General features: G+C 39.0%; 1 protein-coding gene across 3 annotated transcripts in view; it reads right to left on the bottom strand.

The window, feature by feature from the left end:
- lamb2l (laminin, beta 2-like) overlaps nt 1-18,513 on the bottom strand; it is an 80,743-nt gene that overhangs the window by 24,805 nt on the left and 37,425 nt on the right. For all 3 annotated transcript variants that reach the window (XM_055013060.1, XM_055013062.1, XM_055013061.1), the window contains exons 4-15: nt 14,755-14,890; nt 14,378-14,451; nt 13,893-14,081; nt 13,086-13,149; nt 10,915-11,117; nt 10,030-10,159; nt 8,710-8,898; nt 8,447-8,626; nt 6,445-6,557; nt 6,016-6,095; nt 5,692-5,848; nt 2,509-2,649 (exon numbers count right to left, since the gene is read on the bottom strand). In XM_055013060.1, the coding sequence (XP_054869035.1) occupies nt 2,509-2,649; nt 5,692-5,848; nt 6,016-6,095; nt 6,445-6,557; nt 8,447-8,626; nt 8,710-8,898; nt 10,030-10,159; nt 10,915-11,117; nt 13,086-13,149; nt 13,893-14,081; nt 14,378-14,451; nt 14,755-14,890 (1,656 nt within the window). The remainder of the gene's footprint in view (nt 1-2,508; nt 2,650-5,691; nt 5,849-6,015; nt 6,096-6,444; nt 6,558-8,446; nt 8,627-8,709; nt 8,899-10,029; nt 10,160-10,914; nt 11,118-13,085; nt 13,150-13,892; nt 14,082-14,377; nt 14,452-14,754; nt 14,891-18,513) is intronic.

The following is an 18,513-nucleotide window of genomic DNA, read 5'->3' as shown; positions in this document are numbered from 1 at the left end:
GTTCTTCTCTATTTTCTTAATAATCTCCATTAAGGTCCAGCTCTTAAAGCTTTGTTAGTTATTGCTTTCCAGACTCTGTTTCAGGTTAATCTTTTGCTGCCTTCTAACTTAGCCGCTAGCCGTTAGCGTAGCCTTAGCGACTGTGAGAGAAGCTAATTTCCTGATTTGTGTTTCTTGTTCATCAGACCTGAAGTAGAGCATTTAATTCATCAATAATCTGTCAAAAAAATACCTGATAATAAGTCTATCCCACCTTCACAAGACCACAGAAAAAACATTTCTCCTCTCCTCAACTTTGTGCTCTTTGGGTTGACAGTTCGTCATCTTCTATTAAAACTCAAGCTGCTCAGGTAATCACTTGAATTCTAAAATTACAGTTATTAAAGTTGATGGAGAATCAGTGTGCCTTTCAGTGTCTATTTTATCTTTAAACCATAAAACCTGAAGGCCATTAAGTCGTTAATGGCGTTAAATAACCATTATGTACCTTTAGAGCTCAGAAAAGATGCAAGTGCTTCAATTATCCCAGCTACAAGACCACTTCAGTGTTCTCAGAATACTTGAGAACTTCAGCGAAATGTAATCTTTGCTTCCGTTTTAGAAGTCCTTTTATTCTATTAGGATTTAGCTCTACTGGGTCTCTTCTGGTGGTCTTCATTGCAACACCGGCGTTCAGAAACTCCTGCACTCTGTTTCAGGTTGACTAGCTAAGACTGACGTAATTAACTCGACAGCCCAGCAGTTAATTAGGCAAAGAGGCCTCCACATGCCGAGTGGCGCAGACTGCAAATGACCACAAACCTCTAAAATGATCAACTCTATGTACTGTACATACAAATGTTTAGGTTAATACCCCAGATTCATTTCACATCTTCCATTAACTTACATTCCTGAAAAACATCACGGATACTGAATTCAGCTCAGTTCCTATAGGGTTATTTAGTACACTAAGTTAAAACTAATGCAGTCTAATGCAACACACCTGAAATAAATCCTACCTTCATGAAGGTTGTAATGTTGAGCTGTTGTTGAAGTGTTGATTCATATGTGGGTTTTTCCATCAGCTCAACCATCTGATTTACCAGAAACTGTTTTATTATAAACCACAGATATTTAAAATGGTATCTGTGGAATTTAAGATTGATACATCGATAATTTTTCTTTTAAAAACTGCTATGAACAGGGTTTTTAGCACCTAAAATTTTGAGGCTGTTCGAGCAGTATTGAAAGAATCTTAATTATATTTACAGAACTATTTTCAAAACTCTATTCTACGTGGATCAGACTGTCTACCACTATTTTTGTTTATCAGTTATGAAGGTTCAATATTGGTGACCAAGTATTTCATATTATAAAGTGTTATGTACATTTAGTTTTATATTATTGTGACATGCAGTCACATGTGGTTCAGAAAAAATCACTTGCTGACTTCAGCATTATCAATTCTTTTATTAATATGTGCTCAAAGATGGGACTTTTCATAACGGTTTCTTATTTTCATATTTCAACTCACCCATAATCAGAAAGTTTTTGATCTACTTGTCTGATATTGCAGATTCTGTATCAGTATCATGATGAGAAATAACAGGAAAAATTCTGGCTTTTATCTTTATCAGTTCCTCATCTATTGTTGTTCAAAGCGAAGATAAAACAAGTTGAAAGTGAGTCTTTTTTTAATCTAATTTCATACAATATAAAATAGAGATATCCATATTTTATGTTATTTATGCTGTGAAAAAATTTGGCAAATCAGAGATGGCCAAGCAGAAATTACTGAAAAATTTTGAAAAATGGTTTCAGATGGAATGACCCAAAAGAGAAATTTTCCTAATTTGAGCAAAAACACAGCGAAGTTAAGCAAAGCAGTGAAGACTTTAAGCTTTTATCTTTAAAAGCTCCTGATATGTTGTTGTTCAAACAGCCTCTAATCTCAATCCGCAAAAAAAAAGGACACAGGAAAAAGTGGGTCAACGGGAAATTTAAATTAAATATCTTGGAAAGTATTTGATAAAAAGTTAATTCAGACAAATCAGAGATGGTTGAGCAGAAACTGATAAGAAAATCTGATGATGTGAGATGGAACGACCCCTGTATGTTCATTTTGGAGGCTGCAGTTCGTGGTTCTGTTGAACTATACTGCACTATATTGAATATTCGGTTGTTAAGGTGCTATCTGAATATTAATTTTTAGATCCGTGTTGAAAGGCTAATGGATGTTTAGAAAACCCTTGTGCAGTTATGTTAGCACATGAATAGAAGTGTGAGTGTTCATGGAAAACATAAAATTGTCTGGGTGACCCCAAACTTTTGAACGGTGGTGTATATCGTAGATATTGCTTCATTTTAGGGGTCACAGGCAAAAAAACCAAATAGGAATCATGAGTCAACTATTACCTATAACTATTTTTGGAAACTATTTTTATTGATATAGCATACTGCACCTTGGATTTATTTGTGTTTTGACAAATCTTAACTAAAATCATGAACCAATTAAAGAAACATTCATACTGTTTGCTGAAGCTGGCGGATGCGTCTCAGCGCTGCCTGATGCTGCTGTGAGTTGGTGATGCGACGATGCCTCCGGTGCCTCCTCAGCTGGTTACTGAGATGCTCAACACAGTCGTTTGTAGCCTGAGGACGAACTTTACCCTGCAGGGAGGAAGGAGAGGATTCATTGCTGTGTTTGGCAAACATTTGTGCAAAAACGTCTCTAATCTTGTTCATCTTTCTGCTTCTAAAAGGCAAATTAACACAGAGCAGGAAGAGTCATGCTGTGCTGAAACTTCTGGAGTGTAAGAAGCAGAAACAAAGACTGAGTGTTCGGAGATTGTGTCTCGCACAGCGATAATTGGTTGTGGCAGGTTGGTATCTGGTCATTTTATGGGTCATTTCAGCCGCGGAGGTTCAGAATTCTGCACAGTTTAAACTGTATCCTGCTTTTTCCAGACCCGTCCATTGACCCGTCCATCAGTAAAGCAAACCACCATTTCAAGACCCCACCTGGTTAGTAGATTGCATTACTGCCTTTTCTTCTCATAACATTCGAAAGTCGCTGAAGTCAGTTTTCTCCAACATTCCTGCAGCGTAGATGTTGTAAGTGTGGACTGTCTGAGCTTGCCTGGAGGGTTTGAACGAGGAAACGTATGACACAGGGGGTCTCTGAAGAGTGAAGGGGATAGAAGTGGGTGGAAAGTAGTGAAGAAACCGGAGGGAAAGAATGCAAGAAAGCAAGAAGACATACACTACTGTTCAAAAGTTTGGGGTCAGCAACCATCTGTGTTCTAATGCTACATTGTGTTAGCTAATGGTGTTGAAAGGCTCATTGATGATTAGAAAACCCTTGTGCAGTTATGTTAGCACATGAATAAAAGTGGGAGTTTTCATGGAAAACATGGAATTGTCTGGGTGACCCCAAACTTTTGAACGGTAGTGTACATGATGAAGTATAGAAACTGTGATGCAAGACAGAGATTGGGGCTGAAATGAACAGAAATCAGTGTTGCCTTTACTGGTTTAAGAAGTAAGAAAAGTTGAAGACTGTTTTCCAGCTTGGATAAACATTTTAAGAAAGTTCAGCAAAGTTCTAGAAAAGTGTTTGCAACAAGAAGTTTCCAAAATGCTCCTTTTAAAAGTATAAGAAAGTGTGAAAATATTCTCGAGATGTTCTTCGTATAACATTTGCTGTGTGTTAATCTAAGAATGTTCGTGCTATGTTATCATACAACACTGACAGAATGTTTTATGGAAGAATGTATGCAGTTTGTACAAAACACACAAGACAGACAGAAGATGGTTTGACCTTCAGTTAATGGTGTTTACACTCCGATACACAGCTTTGCGCTCTGTAACCTTTGTGGATACTTTCTGAGGTCTTGGTCCAAGGACAAATTATAAGAACATGTTTCCACAGATATCATGGTCATGTTGCAGATGTTTACAGACTCCCAGTCTTTCAAGCCAACAAGAATCTTATTTAATTGCTATATTCCAACTGACAAAGCAAGAGTGGTCAACCTTAGCCTCTGTATAGTCCTGCCCCTCTCACTGCTTTCAGGTGAAAACCAGGTTTATTTACTTTTACAGCTGCTTCTGCTAACTTTAAAATGTCTGACACTACAGGATAACTAGTATTCACTTCAGAGCCATTTCCAAACTGCAGCTCTGGAGCAAAATGCTATTTCTATTACTGCAATACTGTTTGACAAACTCACAAAACACACAAGTCGCAGCTCAACGACTGTGCTGTGAATTCAGCGATATTTCCACGTCAAATGATCGTTCAGACAAAAATCTAGAAGCGACTGAAATTGAAATTGACATTTTAAAGAACAAATTAATAACTTATACACCAGGATTTAGAACAAGATCAGTATGTTTTATCCAATAACTTCTTCACTCGTGTCCAGCCTTGACCCACAACACCCCATCTCTAGTTACAGCACACAGTCCTTTAACTGTTAGTCAGAGAGACTGTTCTCATCTAACTCTTGGCAGAGAAGAGCTATTTCTTTAACTAAAACACATATGAGGCTGTAAAATTTTGTTTAATTTTTATAGATTTGCTGCATGTTTTTAAAACTTTGCACCGGACTTTGCTGAACTTGCCTGTTTATGTTTCATCCTCTCAACAGCACCTTGAACCAATAATTATGAGCAATAATCTAAATTAAAGCTGCAGACAGTGTTGAACGGGTCCTCGCACATCCACATATGTCCAAGTGTGGCAGAAATTTTAGAGTTGAGACGTAACTGACCAGTGTCAAGGATTATATCACAAAGCATGTGCAAATGTGATGGCTACAACTTCCTGTTTCCAATAGTTGGCGCTATAACTATGACTCACCTTTGGAACGTGGATGTCTTCAGACCTGGACTCTTGTCCAGCAAATGAAATTTGGGCCAGATTGGATCATGTGCAGCTGAGATATAAACATTTCTGTAGTCATGACGAGACATCGAAATTCACTGCACCGCCACAGGCAGTTTGACGAAAACTCGCAATTTTTCACATGAATCATCATCAGCGTCTTCAGGTTTATGTCACCACATTTGAGGTTAATATGGTCAACCGGCTAATAATAGCAGATCAAAGTGTAAAACAAGTCATTTCCTGTTGACATAAGGTGGCGCTATGACTGTGAATGTATCTTGAATGTGATAAGGGCAGGACTCTCATCAAATGTGTAAAGTTTGAGGCAGATTGGAGCATGTACAGAGGAGTTGGACAGCACTTCCTGTTTCATGGCGAAGCATCAAAGTTCAGGGGGCCACCATGGTGACGCCCTTAGACTTTTGCAGAAGATTTTGAAAACTTTTCATCATAAAGGCCTCTTGTATATACTGTCTAAGCAGTATAGCAAAATGGCGGACTTCCTGTTGGATTTAGGGGATGGCTCCAGGAGGATTTTTTTGTGTGCCCACATATGCTATATATGGCTACCAAATTTGGTAGATGTAGGCAAAACGTCCTGCCAGTACTAATGTTGTAGGGGGCGCTATGAAGCCATTTTCCCCATAAAACATCAGTTTATTCTCCAGTTGTGATGTGTGTGGAAACTTTCATGAGTTTCTGAGCACGGTTAGGTCTCAAAAATGTGAAAAATAATTCCTTGCATTCTAGCAGTCTCCCCTAATGCTTGTGGCCTGAAAGGTGAACTAATGGGTTTCACTGGATGCTACCGCTGAGCTCACCGGCAGCGCAGAGTCGCTGGGAGAGTGTCTAGTGGCGTCTTCGGCCTCGTACTTGTAGTAATCCAGCGGAGCACAGTAATATCCAGGCTGCACATCCGAACACTGCCGACCAATTAGGTGCTTCCTGCAGTCACACTGGCCGTTTTCCATCATGCACCTCAAGGGACAAACAGAACAATGTTTTAATGCTTTAAAACTGACGTCTCTCTGCTGCATTCAGCAACAGAATGAATGATTCATAGTCTCACATCGCAGTCAGCGTTCATGGCCATGTTTTTTTTGCATTGAAATTAAAGACTCGCTAAGTAAAAAGCACATCTCTACCTGTTGTTGAAGGCTCCGCCAAAATCACAGTCACAAGGCCTGCAGCCGGCCAGGTCATTACTGAGCCCCCAGTATTCAGGCTGCAGGGATGGAAATCAAACACAACATGAAGAAAGTCATGTTTATTGTGTAGTTTTTACCTTCAGGCTGATTTCTAAAGATGTGTTGACCTTTTAACAGCCTTGCCTAATAAGAAAAAACTCTTCAGAACGCCCCTCAAAGGCAACCCTTCAGTGAGTCCATATGTGCCTGGTCATGTCACTGCTTTCAATGCTAAGGAAATGCTGAAAAATATTACCATATCTTTGCAATGGACCTTCAAGTAGAATGTTAAACAGCCTGACAAGTGCAGCTGCAAATGCTTTAGAAAGGCTTTGATGTTTTCCTACATCAAGCTGATTAAAACATGTAAATCCAGCGGCTACTAACCAGACACTGGTTGCAGTAGCGACCGGTGACGTATCTTTTGCAGGAGCAGTCGCCGCTGATCTGATCACAAGGAGCTCCCATCATGATGATGCCACGAGGGTCACAGTTGCAGGCTGATAGAGAAACACACATATATAGAATATAATAAAGGCTAAGTAGCTGTTTTTCCCATTTATTCAACCTCTATTTAAATCCAGAAGAACCACTGAGTACAAGCAAGAGAATAAAGAGGCAACTTCTTCTCTACCTTCCATGTCCTGTTTTTGTTTCACATTTTGGATATTTGGTTCTCTCACCAGAGTGTGTGTTTGGTTTAGTTACCGTTTTTTAGATTCACATAGACTTTTTAAAGCTGTGAGCACTAGCTCCACCAGGTGGCGCTATGACTGAGTCTGAATATTGTCATATGGACGTAATCAGACCTGGACTCTGATCAAACATGCCAAGTTTGAGGCAGACTGGAGCATGTACAGGCTAGTTAGACGGCACTGCCTGTTTCATGGCGAAAGGTCTAAATTCCGGGGGCTGCCATTTCCATGCCCTCAAAATGTTGCTGAGCATTTTCACAACTCTTGAGCACCCATGTCTGGTGTTCATCCTGGCCAAATTTGAATTCTCTTGTTGTTACCTACTTTGAGTTTACAGCTTTTGAAAATGTGCAAAAATTGGCCCAAAATCGCCCAAACTATGACACATAATTCAAAATGGCCGACTTCCGGTTGGGTTTCGGATATCTGTGCAAGAGGCTTTTTTGTGTGACCTGATGTGTTACATATGCCTACCGAATTTTGTAGCTCCAGGGGAAATGTGCTTCAGGGCACAATTTTCCTAATTTTGCAGGGGGCGCTACTGAGCCATTTTGCCACACGTGCAATTCCCCTAAAAAGTCAAATTTTTCACAATAGATAGACTTTTTAGTTTTGCCTTTGTTTCCTTGCCACGTTTGTATTAATTGATGATAACTTTTGACCTAAATATTGTGACATTTCCTAAAAATAATGTTATTCCACAAGTCTGAATTTAAAATTTGACAAAAAATGTACTATTTTTAGCACCATTTTAATTTATTTTACTGCTATTTTCTTGAAATTTGTCATCACATTTCTTTTGTCTTAAATTGAAGATGATTTCATCCTTTATAACAAATTTTATTTTAATTTTATCATCATATTTTTTGTCTATTGTGTTGTTTCAGAGTGACAAGAGACAGATTTTAGAGACAAATTGCCCCTCAGGGATTAAACAGATTACTGACATGAAATTTAAACGACAGCTTTTGACCCAAATATTGTGATATTTCATTTAAAAAAAATTTATTCCAAAAGTCTGACTTTAAAATTTGACAAAAAATTTACTATTTTGATCACTATTACTACTGTCATTTTATATTATTTTACTGTTATTTTCTTTCACTTAATCATCACATTTCTTTTGTCATAAATTGAAGATGATTTAATTATTTTTAACATATTTTATTTTAATTTTATTTTCATATTTTTTGTCTATTGTGTTGTTTTACGGTGTGGTAAAACTGTGTACCGCTTTGGTGTACGGAGACAAACCGCCCCTCTGGGATGCTAAAGATTATCAACATGACATTTAGATGACCCAAATATTTGGATATTTCATAAAAACAACTTTATTTTAAAAGTCTGACTTTAAGATTAACTATTTGCATGACTCAAATTTGAAAAAACAAACAAAAAAATAAATGTTTGCACTCCTCAATACGACTAGAATGTCACGCCTGAGTTTAGCTGGAACCAACAAAAGCGAAACTAAAATTCAGACACTTTTCTGACAATTTATACAGAAGTTTTTGATCGAAAAAGATGCTCGGCCCACAATGTGCAAACTATCAATATGTCTGGCCTTCGAGAAGAGCATGTATTTGGTTTTGTTTGCCTTAAGTTAACTTTAACTTACCTAAACTATAATCCATTTTCCTCGCTGTTCAAACACAAAATAGGTCAGCGGTGGACGGAAACACAAACATACGTACGCTGGCAGCCGAGCGGGTCGTTCTGGCTGAGTCCGTAGTAACCTTCTTTGCAGTCGTCGCAGCGACTTCCTTTCACGTGGGCTTTGCAGCGACACTGTCCGCCGATCATCCCCATGTCCAGGTCGGTGTGGCTGTCGCAGACTCCGCCCTCCAGAGATCCCACCGGGTCGCAGTCGCAGGCTGGATGTGAAAATTCAAACGGAAAGCATGAATGAAGAGTAAAGAAAAAAAACACCAAAAACTGGACTACTGCAGTGACTCACCGACACAAACCCGAGGATCTCTGATGTCCTTGTTGGGGTCCTGGAAGTAGAAAGGTTTGCACGTCTCACAGTTTCGTCCCATCGTGTTGTGCTGACAGTCGTCACAAACTCCTCCGCTGACGTTTCCCGTCGCCAGATACACCGCCATGTCGAAGTGGCAATGACTAGAGTGGCCGTTACAGTTGCACTCTGGAGAAAACAAACACTTAGTGGATAAACGTGGATATTAACTTCTTTTCTAGGAGTAGAGATTTTGGGAGAGCTTCAGTAACAATCTAGTAACTTTAAAACTGTAAATGTAGCAAAGAGTTCAATCAGTTTTAATAAAGGTTTGTTTTTACTGTATCACAGGGAAGTTTTCTTGTGGATGATGTTCCAAGAGTTCCCAGCAAGCAGGGAACGTTTCCATAACGTTATCTACAAGTTCTAATAATGTTTGACAGAAAACATAGTAATCTAATGCTCAAAGAACGTTTTAAGTTCTCAAACCAACATTCAAAAAATGTTCTCCAGATGTTATCAAGGCCTCAGAAGACAGAATGTGTTTTTATAAAACGTTCCTGTAATTTAAAATATTAACAAAGGTGGAACATTTTACCTGCAATGTTCTGAGGATGTTTTGAGGTGTTGCTGTTATGAACGTTCTTCTATAAAACGTTCCAAACTTACATTCTGGGAACTAAAAGAAGCCTTTACACATACAGGGAACATTCCCATAACATTGCCTAAAATTACGAAAAAGCTCTAACAATCTAAAGAAAACATTTTAATCTGATGTTGAAAGAACGCTTAAAGCATATTTATCATTTCTAATAATGTTCCTATGAGGTTAAAAGTGAACTAAGACAGAATGTTTTAACATTCAGAGGATGTTTGGAGGATGTTGTCAGATTATGTTCCATGATAACTAAAGAAGAATGTTCTCAAACCAACAGTCAACCATTTTTGGTGGTGTTGTTGACATTACAGAACATTCTTCTATAAAACATTCTTACAATAGTAACAAGGGAAGGACGTTCTCAGGTCAATATTCAGCAAATGTTTTAAGAATTAAGCTTTATCATGCTTTACAAAGAAAATTCTGAGAACATGAAAAAAAAACTCCCAGCTGAAAACATTCCTAGAACCTTCTCAGAACATTTTAGTGTATAAAAGTTCTAGCTGTGTGTGGCTCTCACTTGCTGTCAAAGCTAGAGACACATTTTAAAGCGATAAAGAAAATCTAAGGAACTACTTTAATAAAAAAACTAAAAACCTGCAGCAGTTTAAATATAAAAATTCACCGCCTGCATGTGGCGAGGCGGTAAACGTGAGTTCTACCTCTGCAGGTGTGCGGGTTCTCCGCCTCGGCCGGTCTCCACGGCAGGTCATGGTGGAAATCTCTGCAGCGCTCACAGTTCAGGCCCTCGGTGTTGTGTTTGCAGACACAGCGACCGTGGATCTGACCAACCTGAAGGTGGCAAAATGATGAAAGTAGAGAGATTAATAACAGCAGGGGCAACAGTAATCACATCAGAGACCAGCGGGGTGCGACACGGAACGCCACAGGACGTCTTTTCTAACATCAAACTGTAGAACTCCTCCGCTTTCTACAGGAAGTACAGCTGGAACATCAGAAGCTAAGATCTGAACGATAATACGAATGTCATTTGTGGTATTATTTTTGCAATATCAGTTTCAGTATCACACATAATATTTCATTTTTAGATGCAATATTTAAATTTTCATGTGTGACACTTTAATTTCATTTGAAATATTTCTTTATCACGTGTAATCATTTCTTTATCATTTGCAATATTTTAATTTCATTTGTAACATTTCAATTTGATTTGCAATATTTTAATTTCGGGTAATATTTCATTTTCATTTGCAATTATTTAATTTAATGTGCAATATTTCAATTATATTTGCAATATTTCTTGATCATGTGTTCTATTTAAATTTAATTTTCAGGTGCAAAATGTCAATATAATGTCCAATATTTCAGTTTTCAGGTGCAATAGTTTACTTTCATGTGTGAAATTTCAATTTAATTTGAAATATTTCTTTCTCACGTTTAATAATAGCGATATCTGGCAAAACAATTTCTTTTGGAGATGAATATGGTTGTGTCTTATTCATCTCATGAGTTTCTCTTTAGTTTCATGGAAATGCGCTGATAATTACAGATTACAGGTTAAAACTAACGTTCTGGTGTTGACTCACCGCGCTGTTCTCCTGGGTGTAGACCCCCGGCACCGGAGCGCACTCCGAGGCGTGACCGTAACAGAAGCAGCTGCCTCGGACCACCAGCTCGTAGATGGCGTAGTAATATTTCTGCAGGACGTCGGTGCGCCGGTCCAGCAGGTCGTCGCCCAGAGTGTTGAGCTTCGTGAAGTTGATGCGCAGGTTGGTGATGCGAAGAAGTTCTGGAGAAGACAGGAAAACACCAAGTCAACCCCATACTGAGCCAAAAAAAATAAATAAATACAAATTCAACAGTATGCATTGTTGTTGTTTTTTTGCTGACTTTTTTTTTGACTGAATAACATAATGTTGACAAAATAGAAGCAATATAAAAATAAATTCTATGAAGGTTGAAAAATTCTGTGGAAAAATAATAAGAGAAGGTTGTAGACAAGCCTGCAGAAAAGACAAAGAAACTCGACTTACACTCTAACATGTGATCTCCATGCAGATGTATTATGTAGTTATTGGCATCCAACCCAGTGGGTCTCTACATCTACAGCTGGTATTAAAATATACTGTCCATCCAAAAAAAGTTGCACGCTCTAATATTTCATTGGGCTGCCTTTAGCGCTGAGAATGACATACATTCACTGTGGCATCGTTTCAATAAGCTTCTGCAATGTCACAGCATTTATTTCTGTCCAGAGTTGCATTTATTTTCTGCCAAGATCTTATATTGATGATGGGAGAGTCAGACAAAGTCTTCTCCAGAACATCCCAAAGATTCTCAGTGGGGCTGAGGTCTGGACTCTGTGGAGGTTAATCCATCTCATGCTCCCTGATCCACTCATTCTCAATGTGAGCCCATGAAACCTGGCTTCGTCATCTTGGAACATGTCCATGTCATCAGGGAAGAAAAACTCCATTGATGGAAAGACCTGGTCATTCAGTATCTTCAGGTATCAGCTGACCTCATTCTTTGGGAACATAACGTTGCTGAACCTGACCAACCCCAGATCATAACCCAAACCCCCACAGGCTGGTAGACACTAGACATGATGAGGGCATCACTTCATCTGCCTCTCTTCTTACCCTGATGCCCCCATCACTCTGGAACAGGGTAAATCTGGACTCATCAGATCACATGACCTTCTTTCATTGCTCCAGAGTCCAATCCTTATGCTACTTAGCAAACTGAAGCCTTTTTTCCTCCTTTCCATGACCACAGAATATGTCTTCCAACATGGTTGCTGAAGAATGAGAAGCTCCTCACTGCATCAGCTAGAGTTAAATAAGTTGTTGCAGCTGAAACGTATTCATCACTGCAGTAATTATCCAATGGAAGGCTCATACCTATTTGCTTAAATCCAAGCAACGACTTTTTTTTTGGACAGGCAGTGTATGTTCTTGTCATCTCAGGTCTGTGCTGGAAATTAGATTTTTCTCCAATAATGATACATCCCAGATTAAGGGAAGTAATGCTGCTGCACAGATTCCTTTTTTTAACTGTTAAGTTCATGTTAATTGTTGGTTTGTTGGCTTTGCATGAGGTTGAAACAAGAGTTTGGCTTTTTTTTTTCTTATAAATTGCAGTCTGCAGCTTATGTTATTGTGAATTTAACCCCAAAAACACCAAACCTACCATCAAGCATGGTGGTGGCAGTACCATGCTCTGTGAAACTGGAGCTTTACACAAAGTAAATGGAATAATGAAGAAGAATGATTACTTCTACATTCATCAGTCAGAAGGTTGATCTTGGACACAGTAAGATGTTACGACAAGACATTGTGAATTGTGTGTTTTTTTGGCTTTGCATGAAGCTGCAACAAGAGTTTGCCTTTTCTTTTTAGTTGTATAAATTGCAGTTTTCAGCCTACATTATTGTAAATTTTCCCTTCATCCAGATAAGCTATCCAGCCACAAATCACATGTTAACAGCAGGTTATAAATGGGCCGTGAGAGATGGAAAAACCTGAGTCAATCTGCAGAAGAATCTTTTTAAAACACAAAAATGAATTTCATCATCTCACAGGAGGTATTTTTCTTTACTTTAACTGATCCAAATTCCTTGTCTTTGTTCCAGTCTTTGTTCATGGACAGAATGTGATTCAAAAAAAAGTCAAGGTGAAATAAAAAATAAGGCATCCTCTCCTGCTCCAGACTGTGTTATCTATTTTTTTTAACTGTTTAAAAAGTCTTTACTAACCTTGAATGTCCAGGCTGTACGGGTCTTTCACGTGAATGGCTGGATCCAAGACTTTATAAATGACCTTGAATACAGAAAAGAATTTTTCAGCAAGAGAAATTCAGACAGAAATCCAACTACTTCTTAAAAATACACAATTTTTTCACTTAAATAGGCATTGAGCAAGTTTTTTAGATACACTTCTGTTTGTGACAGCAGTAACCTCCTAAAATTGTTCTTTAATGTTTAACACTTCTGATTTTGATCAAATTAAACCTTACTTCTGCTAAAAGTTATCGAAGAAATTTGATCAGCAACAGCCCTTTTGAGTTTTCGTGTCAACAAAGAAAAGTTATGCTCATATTCAAGGTTCATTACCAAAACACACTCAAAAGATAAAATGAATAAAAACCACTCAATGAGAAAGTGTGTCCAGACTGAAGCACACCGCATTACAATGAACACCCAGATAATACTGATTCAGATCTGAGTAACACTTAACCGTACACTGCCTCCAGGTTCCAAGACGTACTGAAACCTTTTATAAAAGTGAAACTACAGCTGTGAACAAAAGCTTAAATACACTTATAAAGATTATGTACATCATGGCAGTCTTGAGTTTCAAATGTTTCTTATCACTCATTAAATCATTGAAACACATACATGTATGTAAACTTGTTCACAACTGTGTATGTCATTATAAACATCTTCATGAGAGTCACACTTTAAGTTGGGCTTCGTAGGTTTGGAGTAATGGTAAGCCCATTGAGCTTTATCCTTCAACATGCCTCTTCTATTACTGCTTGTGGTACTCTTTCAGCTTCTTACCTCTCCGTTAGTGGAGGGTTCGATGTCAGAGTAGCGTTCCTCGCAGATGACGTCGTTGATGTGCTGCAGGCCGTTGGCAGGTATGCCGGGGAAAGTCCTCGTACAGTTTGAGGCGAAGTAGCGATAGGGGCGCCACCTACGGCCGAAATCAGCCGAACGCTCGATGATCATGGCTGCAGGTCGGAAAGTCTGAAGAGGCAAAGAAAGGCGTCACATCAATCTATATCTTCGTCTGACTGACTTATCTAAAGCTTTAGTTTAAAGTTTGCTCAACCAACAGATAAGGGCCCGATGGAATGCAGCCACCAGATTTCTGAGTGTACATAACAAACACACACCTAGACAGGTATGTCCCCCCCGACATGTTGAAGCACATACAGCACTGTATTTCCACCACAGGTCTGCAAACACCATTGTGTGTCGTAGAAGACCTCTGTTATTCTTAAAACTACATACATACACACACACACAAAAAGTACACCTACCTTGAACTTCATGATGAGATGTGTGAAGTGGAATTCGGCCTCCAGGTTCAGTCGGATGCTGACGTCCTCCTGCCCTGTGGAGGAAGAAAAATGTAATTTAATGCCACAAAAGCACAAACTTGTGTCGTGTCAGTCTGCCTGAATGACTGTCAGAAGAATCTGTCTCTTTCTTTAGGAAATATCAAAGTCTGTCACTGTTCCTGCCTGGACAGATTCAACAAAATTCACTGCATTAATACATAAACTTCCTCTTTTATCATCTGGATGCAACCTTTAAACAACTAGGAGCAAACATGAATGTATGAAGACAGAGACAGTCTGCAAAACAACCACACTGATCATGTTCTTGTGTTCTGCTACACTGTCAATATACCCACCGTTGACGGACTGCCACCAGGTGTTGTCTCCGTTCCTGTCCGTGAGGTAGATCACGTTTTCGATGCGGTGGCTGTTTCGGTGGTTGTACGGGTGATAGGGATGCTGGGAGTTACATTTAAAACACTTATCTGCCTCCTGGTGAGGCAAAAAAAAGCTCGATTTAGGAAGTGACAACTGGAAAAACATGAGTTGCATTAAAGGAAATTGAAAGTTAGCAGGCAGGCTGGGTATTTTTAGTTTTTTCACCCAGCTGTGCAATAAGTCACTTTAGATGTTGCTCTGCATGTCTGTTGATCTGAACTAATGTGGCTCTAGGTGTCAGTGTCGCTGGAGCAAAACGCCACAGGGGACTGGATTTTGTCTCAACTGGATTAAAAGATTGAAAAGGAAGAACAGTCGGTGGGAGACCGAAGAAAGCAACAAGTAAAAGAGAAAGAAGAAGAAGAGAGAGGAAGAAAGACAGTAGGAGAGATGGGGGAACGAGGATAAGAATGAAAGGCAAAAGCGAGACTAAGCGGGCTTTATCTTGGTGAACAGCACAGATCACAGAGTGCATTTTTGGTATTTCATATGTACATAGACACAGTGAAGGTCGAAACAGAGAGAATAAATCTGCTCTACTGTGCTTGGGACAACTGTGGCAAATCACATTTTGAGAATCAGAAAGTTTTATTTTTTTCAGAGGAATTCCAATGTTGTCTGCAATGTGCACAGTTAAAAATATAGATACAGGAGCTCAAATATACCGTCATAAGTAGACGAGTCCATAATATGCACATATACAGAATACCTACAAGTGTGTAATGACCAATAAAGTAATAACGGCCAAAAACGAAATAATTTTGGCCATTTTAAATATAAATAAGCCAATAACTTTGCAATAATGTAATAAAGTTTTTGAGTCAATAACGTATTAAGTTCTTATGTTAGTGGCCTAGCATTAAAAAGTCCTTAGAAAATGTAATAACTGCTGCCAATATTGTAATAATACATAAACAGGACTGCATTTTCTTGCAAATATGTTATTACATTATTGGCTTTATTGCATTTACAGTGGCCAAAATCATTACGTTATTGGTTGCTACAAGGTGGAACATTTTGCCTGCAGCGTTCTGAGGATGTGTTGGGAATGTTGTTGAGGAACACGTTACAGAACCTTCTTCCATAAAACATTTCTACTCACGGCAGTCTTGAGTTTCCAACGGCTTCTATAACTGTGAATTGTCCACAATGGAATCTTTGAAACACATGACAATCATGATTTTTGGTTCTTTTACAGATTTATAATAGGTCTCCTAGAAAAATAACAAAATCTGCTGTCAAAAATACACAAACAGGAGTCATTGGAAACCCAAGACTGCCATGATATACACGGTTATTACAAGTGTATATAAACCGTTCTTTACAACTGTAGGTAACAGAACAAAAGTCTGGACTTAAAACGAAGTGTTTCTTGCAGGTCAGAGCAACTTTGCAAAAGTTTGCAGACTTTGTACATGATCAAAAAGCAGCTAGCATTCTAAAGGATGAATAAAAACCCAGAACATCCAATATATACTATTGTTCAAAAGTTTGGGGTCACTTAGAAGTGTCCTTATTTTTGAAAGAAAAGGTAGTGTATGCTGAGATATTTGATTGTGGACTAAAATGGTGATGATGACCTTCACAAACAATAATCTTACACATGACCTCAGGTGACTACTACAACTTGTAAAATAAACATGTGCTGAAGAAATTTACCCAAAGTAGTCATGCAAAGTTTGCTGTAGTGGGGTGTTTATTAGTACTCCAGTATACACTACCATTCAAAAGTTTGGGGTCACCCAGGCAAATTTCCTGTTTTCCATGAAAATTCACACTTTCATTCATGTTATACCATAAATGCACAAGGATTTTCTAATCATCATTTAGCCTTTCAACACCATTAGCTAACACAATGTAGCATTAGAACACAGGAGTGATGGTTGCTGGAAATGTTCCTCTGTACCCCTATGGAGATATTCCATTAAAAATCAGCTGTTTCCAGCTAGAATAGTCATTTACCACATTAACAATAACTAGACTGGAATTATCATTCATTTAATGTTATCTTCATTGGAAAAAAATGATTTTCTTTCAAAAATAAGGACATTTCCAAGTGACCCCAAACTTTTGAACAGTAGTGTATGGTAGGCTTAGCAACACAAATCTTGAGTCTGTAAAGGTAAGTCAACCAAGAATATGTACAGAGTAAAACCTTTTATAAAGTTGGTCAGACAGCTGGGAGTTGACAGTATGTAAATACAGAAAAGAAAAAGAATAGTGGTCAGTTTGCATATGGTTGCTAATCAATGACAACAGTGATGGAATCAAGAGGACTGGCAGACAACAAACAGCAAGGGAGTTATCAAGGACAAAGGTAATGGAATTAAGTGGGCACTAGGGGTAGAGGGTGTCTGTAGCAAAAGAATGTGCTTTTTTCTTCATCACATCCAACGATTTTGCAATACAACAAGAGTCAAACAACAGATATGCACAAATACAAAAAGCTCTTCATCCTACAGACTTTTGCATCAACAACAAAGATGGGGAAAAATCAAAAGATTGAAAAAGGTCACAGTGAGGCATTGACACGAATGGAAGGAGCAGGTGAAGGAGGAATGACAATAAAATGCACTTAAGTTGGTGAAAAAATGACACTGATGAGGCAGCAGAGAGCATGGGAATGATTAAAGAATGTGGGGACCAAGGTCAAGAGTATGAGCCTGAACGAAGGGGTGAGTTATTGAAAAAGTTGGAAAGGGTAGATTTGAAAAGGGAAAGATGTAGGTGAGAGCAGTGGAGAGGGGTTTCAAAGAGCATCGGAGCTGGAGGACAAAGGAGAAGGAGGCCTGAGATGGTGGGAGATGGTGAAGTGGGTGACTGGAGAGGAGGCCGTGAAGAGGGGAGCAGGTCAAGGGAACAAGGCTAAACTGAGAGTTGGCGTGGAGAAACTGTGGATTCCAGGGCAGCGTTTCTTAATTAGGTTGTTGTCAGGGGTGATTAAGCTGTGAACAACAACATGGCTGTTAAAGCAACTTGGCTGAGAGCTGAAAAGAAAGCGTGTGGATGTGCACGACCGCATGTGCACGTGTTTTTTACATGCATGCTTGCCTTCTTCACCTACAGTCGCTAATCCCAGCATTAATCGTCCCACGTCCTAATCTCGTCCATCCATCCTCAGGAGCCGTGTGATTGTTAGAGCCTGATTATTTGCTCAGATTAGCTTCCAAAAATCCAAGATTTCAGGTGTTTCTTTCTTCAGGAAAGTTCATAGTTCTGATGTCAAACGTAGAAACCGGCATTCTAAATCCTCTTTGTGCTACCTTTGAGGGGCACTGTAAAGCTGCTGGTGCTCGGTGTTAACTTGTGTGGCTTTAAGATCCTCCCTCCCTCTTCTGAGCTCTCATTTATCTCCCATTAGTCAAGCCTGGTCAGCTCAGCTACGAGGCTTTCTGCTCCAACAATACGCTGATTTAAGTCCAACGCAGATCTGAAAACGCTTCCTTGTCACACTACGACGGTGGCTTTACAAAAAAATGAAAAAGTGCGCCCCACCTCCCTCATTCTGCCTCTTTTCTACCTTAGCTCTGAAACTGACTGGTACCTCCTGTTCTTCCTGCCTTTTCTTTTCTTGTGCACTTCTTTGAATTTCTTTCAGTTGTCATCATTTGCTTTCACTTCTTTGTTCTGACTTTCTTTTTCTTTCTATGCTACCAGGTGAGTGCTAAGGGCCCCTA

Source organism: Amphiprion ocellaris, chromosome 8 (assembly GCF_022539595.1).
Source record: "Amphiprion ocellaris isolate individual 3 ecotype Okinawa chromosome 8, ASM2253959v1, whole genome shotgun sequence".
Classification (NCBI taxonomy): domain Eukaryota; kingdom Metazoa; phylum Chordata; class Actinopteri; family Pomacentridae; genus Amphiprion; species Amphiprion ocellaris.
Note: the sequence above shows the minus strand (reverse complement) of the source record. Positions and strands in the feature narration are given on the sequence as shown.